Here is a 13249-nt window from a genome sequence, read left to right on the forward strand (position 1 = left end):
AGCTTGAAGAAGGGGGAAAAATACTGGTCTGAAAAATTGCCGCAAGCTATAGAGTCATCAAGAAACCACAACGCTTCCTATATTCAAGATCAGAGAGCCCGGTGGGCACGATTTCCTGGCTGCGCTCGCCACAGCCTAATTTTTAAAGAGAACCGTCGCTGAGCGTCATCAACACCGCGTGGACCAGCAAAGATGACAGCTCCGGCGCACTGAGCCCTTCGGCGGCATCTTCCTGGCGTGGTGCAGGCCAGAGGGTGACGGCGCCCCAACGCAGTCGGAACCCACTTGCTCCCTGCCCGGGGTGAGCCCAGGGCCGGGGGATGGAGCGGCGCTGGCTGGTGCTGGGACTGCTCGCGGCCACCTGGGCGCCCGCACCTGCCCGGGGGACAGGTAAGGGCCTGGGGCTGCCTGCGCATCTTGGGACGACTCAGGGACAAGACTGCCCCGCAGTCCGAGATCCAGAAGGGACACCGAGGAAGAAAGTTCCAAAAAGGGCACTGAATCTAGGGCTCTACCTCCTGTCTGTGGCACTTTGGGGCCTCGTTTAATCCTTATTGGCCCCTGTTTATACAGACTCTGGAATGCTGTGAGGTAGTTTGTTACTTATGGTTATTTTTACTATTTTATGTCTCCAGACAGGATCTCGTGTAGCCCAGGCTGGCCCCAAGCTTGTTTATAAACAAAGAGGACCTTGAACTCTTGCTAACTTTGCCTCTATCTCCCAGGTACTGGGATTACAGGCATGTGCCACCATGCCCGGCTATGAAGTTTTCTTTTCTTCTCAGATGAATTTACTTTTCCACCGCATCCCCAACCACAACTGTAAGATAATTCCAGGTAGTTCTAGAACTCTAAATCTGCCCCCATCATATACGGGTGCTGGTATGATTTAAAATGTCAAAAACGTTGCACTTCAAAGGATGTAGACTTTGCTTTTTTTGTTTGTTTGCTTGTTTTGGTTTCTCAAGGTAGGGTCTCACTCTAGCCCCGGCTGATCTGGAATTCACTCTCAGGCTGGCCTTGAACTCACAGCAATCCTCCTACCTCCACCTCCTGAGAGCCAGGATTAAAGGCCTGCGCCACACGCCCAGAAACGAGACCCAGGGAAGCTCGCTGCAGATAGAGAAGACATATGAGCCAAGACATAGCAGTGTGTTGGGGAACAGCAGGTAGTTGGCTGTATTTCCGTCCACAGACAGGCTATCAGCATAGTGGACATTAAAATGGAAAGGCAGGGCTCGAGAGTTGGCTGAGGGGGATTAAGGTGCTTGCCCGCAAAGCCCAAGGATCCATGGTCAGTCTCTCTCCAGATCCTAAGCAAGCCAGATGCACAAAGGTGAGGCAAGGGCAAGGTAGGTGGTGCAAGCTTCGGGACTTCGATTGCAGTGGCTGAGGCTCTGGTGTGACCAATTCTCTCTTGTGGGTGCGCTGTCTCACTCTCTCTTGCTCTTTCTCTAAAAAGAAAAAAAAATAAAGTCAGAAATGGGGCCAAAGGAATAAACTGAAGTCTTGGTCAGCAAGTTTAAACTTTGTTTTCCTGTACTGCTGGGAACAGACACCCAGGCTTTGTACATGGCGGGCAAATTCCCTACCTCTAAAGTGCACCTCAACCCTCAGGTTAAAGGGTTTTAATTTTACCTGGTAGACAACTACCTGAAAATCTTATATGGTGCCATTTTATAGAGTACTTTCTATGGACCAGACTTAGAAATCTTTTTCCCAGGCAGGGTCTCGAGTACCTCAGGCTGTCCTCAACTCACTATGTAGTTGAGGAAGACCCTGAACTCTTGGCCCCACCTCCCAAGTGCTAGGATTTCAGGCACAGGCCACCGAACCTGGCTTCGGAGGTCCTAGGGGTTTAACCCAGGGCTCTGTGCATGCTAGGCAAGCACTCTACCCACAGGGCTGCATGGCATGCTCTAGCCCAGAAATCCTATCTTAATAGCTAGAGCCTCTTCGCAGCGCCGAGGCCATGAGCCAACAGAAGAAGAAAAGCCAAACGTAAGAGTGTCTCAGGCCGTGAGAGTTGCCCAGGCTAGCACCCAGCTAGTCCTCCTTCCCACAGCAGCCGGAGTCAGAGGCGACTGGACAGAGAGGAAGGAGATGAGCCACAGGCAGTGGGGTCATGAGGATCTTAAAGCAGCCCAGCCAGCAGGCAAATGTGCTCCCTATAGTCAAAGAGAATGGAATAGATTGTGTTGCTGAAATTAAGAGGTGACTTGGAAATGACTCCGGTGCAAGAAATAATTTCATTTCAGTTGTTTTCCTCCAGGAAGAACCCAGGCTTAAATTAAACAAGTCTCTTCTTCAGGGCTGAGAGCTCTTTAACAAAATCAAACAGACCATCAATTTTTCTAGCTGATTCATAAGGCAGGTTTTCATTCTGAAAATTTCCAGAGCCATCAATTAAAATTATGCTGGGGTAAAAGGGTTGTATTAGTCAACTTTGTTGTTTTTAGTCTCTGTATTACTGGGTCATGGGATGTGGTTGAAAAGAGAGTTCTCCTGATGTCGCCAACACAGCACATTACTGAAGACACCATTCTAAGAATTGTGGAACTTCTGAGAGCTTACACATCCCTTGATCATTCTAGGAATTCTGTGATCAAATAGTCATCCCCTAAATTCAAAAGACAAAAGGTATGGAAACCCATTAATGTGACATGCGTGTCTAACTGTCCCTTCTTGTAAATGTTACCTCCCACGCTAGAATTTCCTAGCTCCAGCTCTGTCATAGAAATACTTCATTCCTAACCCTTCACATTTAACCCTTCCGTTCCTCTGGATCCCAGAGCAGTATTTTCAGTTTGTTCATCTTCAAGACAGACCTTGGAGAGATTGCTCAGTGGTTAAGGTACTTGCCTGCAAAGCCAAAGGACCCAGGTTTGATTCCCTAGGACCCACATAAGCCAGATGCAGAAGGTAGTGATACATCTGGCATTCGTTTGCAGTGGCTGGAGGTACTGGGGCGCCCATTCTCTCTCTATCTGTCTCTCTCTTTCTCAAATAAATAAAAATAGGGCTGGGAAGATGGCTTAGAGGTTAAGACACTTGCCTACAAAGCCTAACGACCAGAGTTTGATTCCCCAGTTTCCATGTAAAACCAGACACACAAAGTGGCACCCATGCCTGGAGCTCATTTATAGAGGCTGGAGGTTCCGACATGCCCATTCTCTCTGTCTTGTCTGTCTCTCTGTCTATCTCTCTCTGCTTGCAAATTTGCAAATAAGTAAAATAAAAATATTAAAATAAATAAAATATAAAGAATCAGATTCTGAATCTATATATTTATAAACTGCTGTCAGAATGCTCTCAAAAATGGCATGTAAGTTCTAGAAATGTAGATCAATGGCCCTCAGTTTCATTTCCATCATGAAAAACCCACCACCACCAAACAAAATAAAATAATTGTTTAAAAAAAAGAAGCATGTTTAGGAAGGCACAATTTATTATCATTAATTTTATCTGTAGCTTCTTTTGCTTTTTTGAGGTAGGGTCTCACTGTAGGCCAGGCTGGCCTGGAATTCACTATGTAGTTTCAGGGTGGCCCCGAACTCTCAGCTATCCTCCTACCTCTGCCTCCCGAGTGTTATGATCAAAGGCATGTGCCACCATGCCCAGCTATCTGTAGCTTTTTATTTATTTTATTTTATTTTATTTTTGAGGTAGGGTCTCACTCTCACTCATGCTGACTTGGAATTCACTCAAGGTGGCCTTGAACTCATGGCGATCTTCCTACCTCTGCCTCCCAAATTCTAGGATTAAAGACCTGCACCACCACACCCGGCATTCTATAGGTTTTTAAACACAATATCCCAAAGGACCCTTCACCTTCATCTTTCCTTTCTAATAACTTAAATACTTCAAGGTTCAATGGGAAGTGCAGGTAAAATGCTTATATTGTCAAATAGTGAACTAAGAGTATTTGATAGCAGAATATGAAATCATAGACTACATTATCAAAAGAGGAAAATGTTCTTTATGACATTGCACTCAGAACTAAAGAATTTGAGCCAGGCATAGTGGTACACACCTTTAATCCTAGCAGAGGTAGGTAGTTCAAAGCCACCCTGAGACTACAGAGTGAATTCCAGGTCAGCCTGGACTACAGCGAGACCCTACCTCGAAAAACCAAAAACAAAACAAAAACATAACTAAAGAATTTGAAACAAGGATATCATGACTGGACAATAAGACTTCATCTTGAGTAAGTAGGGTTTTCCTACTAAGGCTAGAAATTAATTACAGAAATATGAGACATACTACAGTTATTTTGAACATCAAAAAGGGACAGCTAAACCATTCAAATAATATTTGGTGACAACTGAAATTAGTAAAATTTGGTCATCCCTCTAGACTGGACACTAATATGACTTGTAATTTTAGAAAGTTTGGTTTCATATTTAAATTTGATTTTACAATGTATAAATTGCATAGCATTGTTTTATAACTCACACTATAATATTTAAGTCTATGAAAAGAAGGTTTTTACTTCAGATGTGGTCAAAAGGCCCACTGTACCCTTGCTTTTGTTTGTTTGCTTGAGAAAGGGCCTTGTTCAGTAGCCTTGAACTCCCTATCGAACCCAAGCAAGCCTTGAACTCATGGCAATCCTTCTGACTCAGTCTCCCAAGTACTGAGAAGAACTCTATTTTTAGCATTCTAGAAGTTTTTTTGTTTGTTTTTATTTATTTATTTGAGAACGACAGACAGAGAGAGAAAGAGGCAGAGCGAAACAGAGAGAGAATGGGCACACCAGGGCCTCCAGCCATTGCAAACGAACTCCAGACGCGTGCGCCCCCTTGTGGCATCTGGCTAACGTGGGTCCTGGGGAATCGAGCCTTAAACCGGGGTCCTTAGGCTTCACAGGCAAGTGCTTAACCACTAAGCAATCTCTCCAGCCCAGGCTGACCTGGAATTCACTATGCAATCTCAGGGTGGCCTTGAACTCATGGCGATCCTCCTACCTCTACCTCCCAAGTGCTGGGATTAAAGGAGTGAGCCACCCAGTTTGTATTCTAGAAATTTTTTGTTGTTAAAACCTTTGGGAAGGGCTGGAGAGGTGACTTAGCAGTTAAGGCAGAGCCTAAGGACCTGGGTTTAATTCCCCAGTACTCACATAAAGCCAGATACACAAGGTGGCACATATGTCTGCTGTTTGTTTGTAGTGGCTAGAGGCCCTGGCGTGCCCATTCTCTCCCTCCCTCCCTCTCTCTTTCTCTCTCTCTCTTGCTCTCCTTCTCTGTCTCAAATAAATAACTAAAATATTAAAAGTAAACTTGGGGAAGACTGCACAGATGTCTCAGCCAGTCAAATGTTTACCTGTATAAGCATGAGGTTCTGAGTTTTATCCCCAGGAACCATATAGAAAAAGCCAGGCATGGTGGGGCCCAGAGCTGGAGGTGGAGACAGAACATTCCTGGGGTTCACTGCCACCAAGCAAGTCTACTTGGTGAGTTCCAGGCCAGTGAGGGACCATGTCTCAAAAAAGGTGGTCAGCACCTGAGGAGCCATACCGCAGATGTTCTGTGGCCTCTGTATGCATGCACATGCATACACGTGCACACAGAAACGCATGTGTGCGCGCACACACACTGATCAAAGAAACCAACCTTGGGCATTCTGGATAGCGGTGCATAATTTCTGGCTGAAGCCATTCCTATGGTAGCCAGGGAAACCCTTAGGGCAGGGCAGGAGAGGCCTCCACACCATGGCCATTCAGGGTAATTTTCTGTTCTTTTCATCACTCAGTGGTGAGCAGAATTTTTTTTGTTAGTTTGTTTTTTGAGTTAGGGTCTTACTCTAGCTCTGGCTGACCTGGAATTCACTGTGGAGTCTCAGGGTGACCTCGAACTCACCATGATCTTCCTGGGATTAGAGGCATGCGCCACTGCGCCCAGCGGTGAGCAGGATTTTTACAAGTAAATAAAGAGTTCCTTTAGGAAATCATACACATACCCGAGGTCAGTGAGGAATAGAATTAGGAGGAAAATGAACTTCAAAGGAAGTGGAATGTGGAGGGAAACCCCTCCTGATGGTATTATTGCAGGACCAAAGGAAAGACATGGGCAGGTCATGTTTTGACACATTTATCTCTGTGAAGGGAGAAGGTTGATTTAGAGCTCTTAAAACCCTCTCCCAGTAACAACACTCTATGTCAAGATTTCTGGAAATCAAAAAAAGAAGCTTTGCTTTAAAATATCTTTTCAAGCTAGGGTGCTCTTGGAAATGCAAATATTTCCCCACAGAAGACCATCTATGCCAGGGTCAAAAGATCACTGAGTGGGGTTGGAGAGATGGCTTAGCAGTTAAGACACTTGCCTGCGAAGCCCAAGGACCCAGGTTTGACTCCCCAGAGCCCACATAAGCCAGATGCACAGGGCGACCCATGCGCACAGGTGGCACGTGTGCATAAGGTGGCATGTGCATGTGGAGTTCATTTGCAGGGGCTAAGGCCGTGTTGTGCCAATTCTCTCTCTCTTTCTGTCGCTCACTCTCTCTCTCATAAAAAAGAAAGAAAGAAAGGCCACTGAGTAGCGACAGACCAAAGCACGACATCTCACTGCAGGTGCTTTCCAATCCTCAGAAGGCATTACCCCACACTGCAGCAAAATTACTGCTTCCGTGTTGCTGTAGTTACAGCTGTCAGGGCAAAAACACCACTGTCTTTGGTTGAGGTCTTCTGCTGTTTGCTTGTGAAAGGAATGCCTTCCCTCAAGCAATGTTCTTTCAAAAAATATTTTAGCCTGGCATGGTGGTGCACGCCTTTAATCCCACACAAGGGGGCGCACGCGTCTGGACTTCCTTTGCAGTGGCTGGAGGCCCTGGAGCACCCATTCTCTCTCTCCCTCTCTCTGCCTCTTTCTCTCTCTCTCTCTCTCAAATAAAGAAATAAAATTTTTTATTTCTTTATTTGAGAGAGAGAGAGAGAGAGAGAAAGAGAATGGGCATGCCAGGCCCTCTAGCCACTGCAAACGAACTCCAGATACATATGCCACCATGTGCCTCTGGCTTACATGGGTACTGGGGAATTGAACCTGAGTCCTTAGGTTTTACAGGCAAGCGCCATAACCGCTAAGTCATCTTTCCAGCCCTCAAACAATGTTCTTATTGCTCACAAAAGAGGCTTTTTAGGCATGGACCTGTCTCTTCTCTTTATACCTAGCTAGTCACTGTGAGAAAAGAAAAGAGGACCTTTACTCAATGGGTAGCTTCAGGTAGTTATCAATCCTTCATCCCTGAATGTGTTTCCGATACAGGTTGGGTAGAATGTCCTGGTCCGTTAAAATCTAGCCCTGGGTATCGATCAAGCGCGTCCTTATCCCAAGTCTCAGCGATAAGCTTTCACCTGTCCATGCGTGCGTTCAGCTTACAGGGATGGAGGGAGGAACAGTCCTTGTCCTTAAACTGTTGTGGCTTAACAGTGAGGATGGAATGTCTGCCAAGCAGTCCCAGTGCTGAAGATGGCCAAGGTCAGCCAACAACACGAGCCAGCAGCCCATCACCAATTCCCCACCACGTTTTCAAGTCAACCACCCTTTGCAGGGAAAACAACACTACAAGACTCTCTAGAAAGTTCACACATCTTCCACTCTAATAGGGCCAAGAGAGTTTTTGTCTATTTGACTGATTTTATGGCTATCCTGGAAGTTTCCCCCATCAATAAGAGAAATGTGTTTGGAATAACATTTTTGGTTATATTAGAATGTGTGTCTGGGATGCTTTTGAAAAGGATGTCTGGGACCGATTAAGATCAATGGAGTCAGGCTCTCTGGGAAGGAAATCCAGACGTACTAGTGACATTGTTTTACATTCCTTAAGAAATTTTAAGAGGAACTGGGGAGATTGCTGAGTGGGTAAAGAGCTTGTTAAACAAGTGTTAGGACCCGAGTTCAGATCCCCAGTAACTGCGGGATAGGCGTGGCTGCTTCCTGTAATTCCAGTACTTGGGGGATGGAGACAGGAAATCCCTGAGGCTTAAACAGGCTCAATAAATTGCTGATATGTCACAACTAGGAAGATGCTGAGATTTGAGTCATTCTAGAGCTTATCTTTTATTATTTATACATGAGAATATGTGTTCATGTGTGTGAATGCAGATGTGCATGTGTCATGGTGTGTGTGTGTGTGTGTATCATGGTGTGCGTGTGTTGGTCAGAGGACAACTTTTGGGTCCATAATTGCTATTCTACCTCGTTTGACAGAGGCCTATTCTTGATCTCACTCTGCTGTTATTGGTTTTCTGTTCGTTTGTTTGTTTTGGAGTGTACATGCACTGAGAGCTTCTGGAATATTCTCCTGACTCTGTCTCCCATCATGTCACAATGCTGGGATTACAGATGCCTTCCATAGCGTCTAGCTATTTTAGGTGTGGTCTGAGGATTGAATCTGAGCACTCAGGTTTGAGCTGCAAGCGCTTTATCCACTGAACCATCTCCCCAGCCCCTCCTTTAAAAAGATGTATTTATTCATTAGTGAAAGACAGAGAGCAAGGGAGAGAAGGAGGCACAGAGAACGGGCACACCAGGGCCTCCAGCCACTGCAAAGGAGCTCCAGACATGTGCGCCATCTTATGCATCTGGCTTATGTGAGTCCTGGGGAATCGAACCTGGGTTCTTTGGCTTTGCAGGCTTTGCAGGCAAGCACCTTAACCGCTAAGCCATTTCGCCAGTCCCCCCCTTTTAAATTACTATTCTACATTGCTGACAAAGGTCAAAGCTACATGTGCCATGTTAACAAAGAAATTCGCTGTAGTTTTAAGAAGTTGGCATAAGTAAGCTACGAAACACGTCCCACTGCTCATCCATGACTCTGCCTAGGGGTCTGCTTCTGTCACCGTACATCTCCAGTGTACAGAGTGGCTGCTGCTTGTGCATGGCTTGTCTTTTTGTCTGTCTGTCTGTCTTTCTTTCTTTTCTTTGTTTGTTTGCTTGCTTTGTGTTGCAGTCAGGTTTGCATTGCTGGCAGAAACCACCTGACCAAGAGCAGCCTGTGGGGGGAAAAAGGATTTATTTTGGCTTACAGGCTTGAGGGGAAGCTCCACAACGACAGAGGGAAATGATGGAATGGGCAGAGGGTGGACGTCACTGCCTGGACAACATCAGGTGGACAACAGCAACAGTGTACCAAACACTGGCAAGGCGACACTGGCTGTAACTCCCATAGGCCCGCCCCCAACAATACACTGCCTCCAGGGGCGTCAATTCCCAGACCTCCATCAGCTGGGAGCCCGGCATTCAGAACCCCAAGTTTATGGGGGACACCTGCATCACACCACACTTCGTTGTTGTTGTTTTATCTCTGTTTTATTCAACATGGGGAGGGAGAAGAGGACTTGCCAGGGTCTCTTCCCACTGCAAATGGATGCCAGATGCTTGTGTCGCTTTTTGCATCTGGCTTTATGTGGGTGGGTGGGAATTGAACCCCAGCTGGCAGACCTTGCAAGCAAGTGCCTTTAACTGCCAAGCCATCTCTCTAGGACCTGGTTTTGGTTTTTGAAATAGGCGCTCATGTAACCCAGGCTGACCTCCAACTCACTGTGTAGCCTAGGATGACATTGAACTTCTTATCTTCTTGCCTCCACTTCCTTAGTGCTGGGATTACAGGCATGTGCCATGTCCAGTTTATGTGATGCCAGGGATCAAGCTCAGGACCTTGTGCAGGAGAGACAAGAACTATGTAAACGGAGCTGCATCCCCAGACTACTTTGTTTTGTTCTGTTGGTCTTTGTGTCTGCTCACACATACTCATCCGTGCACACACATGTATGTATGGGTGTGTGCAGGCAAAGAGTCCACGCATGCCTGTAGAGGTCAAGGGACAACCCCAGATGTCTCTCCTTGCCTCCCGCCTTGTTTGAAGTAGGGGCTCTGTTCACCGATGCTTATAACTCCATGAGCATCTGGAAGATCCGTTTGTCTGTCCAGCATCTCACTGTATGTGGGCCAGGATTACAGAAGCTACTTTATGTGGATTGTGTGGATCTGAACTCGGGTCATCACACTTGCACAGCAAGTGCCTTTACCCCCTGAGCCATCTCTCCAGCCCCCACCACCACTTTTTTCAAAAAAATATTACTTATTTATTTATTTATTTGCAAGGAGAGAGAAAGAATGCCAGAGCCTCTAGCCACTGCAAAGGAATTCCAATTTCATGTGCCACATTGTGCATCTGGCTTTATGTGGGTCCTGGAGAATTGAACCTGAGTCCTTAAGCTTTGCAGACAAGCACCTTAACCGCTAAGCCATCTCTCCAGCCCTAAGGGGTTCATGTAGCCCGGGATTCTTTGAACTTGCTATGTAGGTAAAATTGACAAGCAGCTTCTGATCTTCTGCTCCCAGGTTGTAGAATTACAGGTGTGGGCCATCACGCCAGGCTCTCATAGGAGCTTGCAGACACCATCTGGTCCTTGGAGTCTGTCTTCTGGACTCTTCTGTTTCCCTGTAGCCCTCAAAGAGCAGGCTGGGTCTTTCCAAACAGCACCTGGTTGTTTTCAAGACAGCATCAGCCCCGAGCCTGCCCTGGTCGCTCCCAGAGCAGGAAATTCTGAGCACCTCCGCTCATGACTCACTACACTTGCTCAGGAATTGCCATCTCCACCCACAGAAGCACCCACACTTTTCTGTTTGGGACCAAAATAGATACCTCCTTCAGAAGCCAGATGCTTTTTGTGCTCTTGGTAATAATAAAAAACAAAGGCAAGGATAGACATAGGCCTCGAGTGCAGAAGGAAAAGCCACTGCTCGTAGGTGTAGCAGACAGCAGAAGAGGAATGCCATAGGGTGAGGGGGGAGAACCTCGTGCCGTGACAGATTTCTGGATTCTTCCTATACCCATCCCTTTGTTCATTCGTTCATCATTACTGAGCAACTGCTGTGTGTTGGCCACAAGGCTAGAGACATAGAGGTGGGTGAGACCCAACTCTTGGCCTCCAATGGCTCCCTCTCTACCAGGAGAGAAATCCACATGCACTATGGTGACCTAAGCTAAGTGCAAAAACGAGTTGATTGAGGCTGGGAAGATGACTCAGCACTTAAAGCGCTTGCCTGCAAAGCCTAATGACTGGAGTTCAATTCCCCAGGACCCACTTAGAGCCAGATGCACAAACAAGGGGGCGCAGGCATTTAGAGTTCGTTTGCAGTGGCTGGAGGCCCTGGCATGCCCATTCTCTCTCTTTCTCTCTCTCTTGCTCCTTCTCACTCTCTCTCAAATAACTAAATAAATAAATAAAATATTCTTTGAAAAAAAGAAAGAGAGTTGGTGAAACACACATTACTCCTGCAAGACTAGTGCATCTTAAGCCAGTAACTGCCTCTAATTTACACTAACCTTCGGAACGCAGGGGGGACAGTGAACAGTTTTGTCATCATTAGTCACTGAAGTTACTAGAGTAAAAGACCTCTAATTGTGAATTGAGAGTTGTACGGGCAGCAGATATGCAGCTTTTCTGTTGTTGCTCGGTAGCCGAGGCTGGCCCTGAACACTCTGGTCTGTGGCTCACGTGAGCGGCAGCTGTGATACCGCACCTGCGTGATTTGCTGCTGGAGACGGACCCCAAGGGCTGAACGCGCTGGGCAAGTGCTCTGCCAGCTGAGCCGCATCCTCAGCCTTGAAGCTTTGTTTTATTCAAAAAATAATAATAAATTCCTTTAACAGCAGGTTATTCCCACAGCCCCATGAGTCTTAGAAGCATTATTTATTAACCACCTGCCACATGTTCAAGTGTGTGAGTCACTCTCCAATCCTTAGCACTCCGACCTCTTCAAGGAAGAGAGGAAGGAACCTCACTAATCCAGTTTCCATTATTATCAATGTTTGTTTTGTTTTCCCATCTCTCATTCCTTTGTTCTTTTGTTCATTCTTTCCTTCTAGTCTTCCTTCCTCCCTCCCTCCCTCCCTTCCTCTTCTTCTCTCTCTCCCTCTCCTTTTCTCTTTCTTTCTTTCTTCTTTTGTTATTGGAAGTAGGATCTCACTCTAGCCCAGGCTGACCTGGAATTCACTCTGTAGTCTCAGGGTGGCCTCGAACTCACTGAGATCCTTCTACCTCTGCCTCCTAAGTGCTGGAATTAAAGGCATGCACCACCACTCCCAGCAATTTCAAAAAATATTTTATTAATTTATTTATTTAAGAGAGAAAGCCAGGTGTGGTGGTGCGCGCCTATAATTGCCATGAGTTCAAGGAAGTGGCACATGCCTTTAATTTCAGCACTCAGGAGGCAGAGGTAGGAGGATCGCTGTGAATTCAAGGCCAGCCTGGGACTACAGAGTAAGTTCCAGGTCAGTAGTCTGGACTAGAGTGAGACCCTACCTTGAGAAACCAAAAATAAAATAAAATTACACACACACACATGACTTTTAGTTATATTGAGCAAATTGGCCCATCTCTGCAGAGAAAGATCAGATTGCCATGTTTCTAGGCAAAGAGATCAATTCTATAAGTTTGTCTGCGTTCCCCTGAAGTCGAGGTTGACGTCACCCTCTTCCTGCCCCAGCACCCTGAGAGTTTCCCAGGAGTTTTGGGGCTGGTGACTTGACATCAGGTTGCGTGTGTGCCTCGTGCTGGCTGTGGGCAGCCCTGACGGCTTCCCTGCTGCTGAAAGCTCGGCTGAGCGTCAGCGTGGTATCTGCTTCCGCTCCTGTGGTAGTGGCACCTGTAGTCAAAGCCCGATTTAGAACAAAAAGAACCTTTGTCAAGAGAAAACTCCTTATTTTAAGGAAAGCAAAACAAACACCTTTTTTTTTCAAGTCTTTTTAGAGTCAAAGGATGATTTCATCAGACATCCTGCTAACACCCGTGAGGGCAGGCGGGGCCAGCCCGGGCTCACAGTGCTCATGCTTGCGTCTGGCTTTCACTGCCTTCACTTTCCCTTTCCCTCTCTCACTGCCGCCAGAGCCAGAGGACAAGGTGGGGTGTCTTCTGCCTGATCTCCCTGAGCCAGGGTCTCTTGCTGAATCCAGAGCTCCCCAGTGTTAAAGTGCACACCAGCAACCGTCCTCACGGTTCCCTCCCCCAGCACTGGGGTGACAGGGATGTCTAGCCATGCTCAGATTTTCCCACGGGTACTAGGATTCAAACTGGGGTCCTGAGGTCGGCACAGCAAGCACTCTTCCCTGCTGAGCCATCTCGCCAACATCTAACTGCAGCCATTAAACACTCCCACGGGCCACCCGGATCTGAGCTCCGTGACCCCACCACAGCAGCCAGGGGCCACGACCAGCAGCCTCATCTTTCACATAGGGAAGCCGAGGC

General features: G+C 46.8%; 1 protein-coding gene across 1 annotated transcript in view; it reads left to right on the forward strand.

Moving 5' to 3' along the window:
- Nucleotides 1-283: 283 nt before the first annotated feature.
- Nucleotides 284-13249, forward strand: part of Il2ra (interleukin 2 receptor subunit alpha) — a 50734-nt gene continuing 37768 nt past the window's right edge. Inside the window, exon 1 of the mRNA XM_045134767.1 lies at nucleotides 284-390. Within this exon, the coding sequence (XP_044990702.1) occupies nucleotides 321-390 (70 nt within the window). The 5' untranslated portion in view covers nucleotides 284-320. The remainder of the gene's footprint in view (nucleotides 391-13249) is intronic.

Source organism: Jaculus jaculus, chromosome 15 (genome assembly GCF_020740685.1).
Source record: "Jaculus jaculus isolate mJacJac1 chromosome 15, mJacJac1.mat.Y.cur, whole genome shotgun sequence".
In the NCBI taxonomy this organism is placed as follows: Eukaryota; Metazoa; Chordata; class Mammalia; order Rodentia; family Dipodidae; genus Jaculus; species Jaculus jaculus.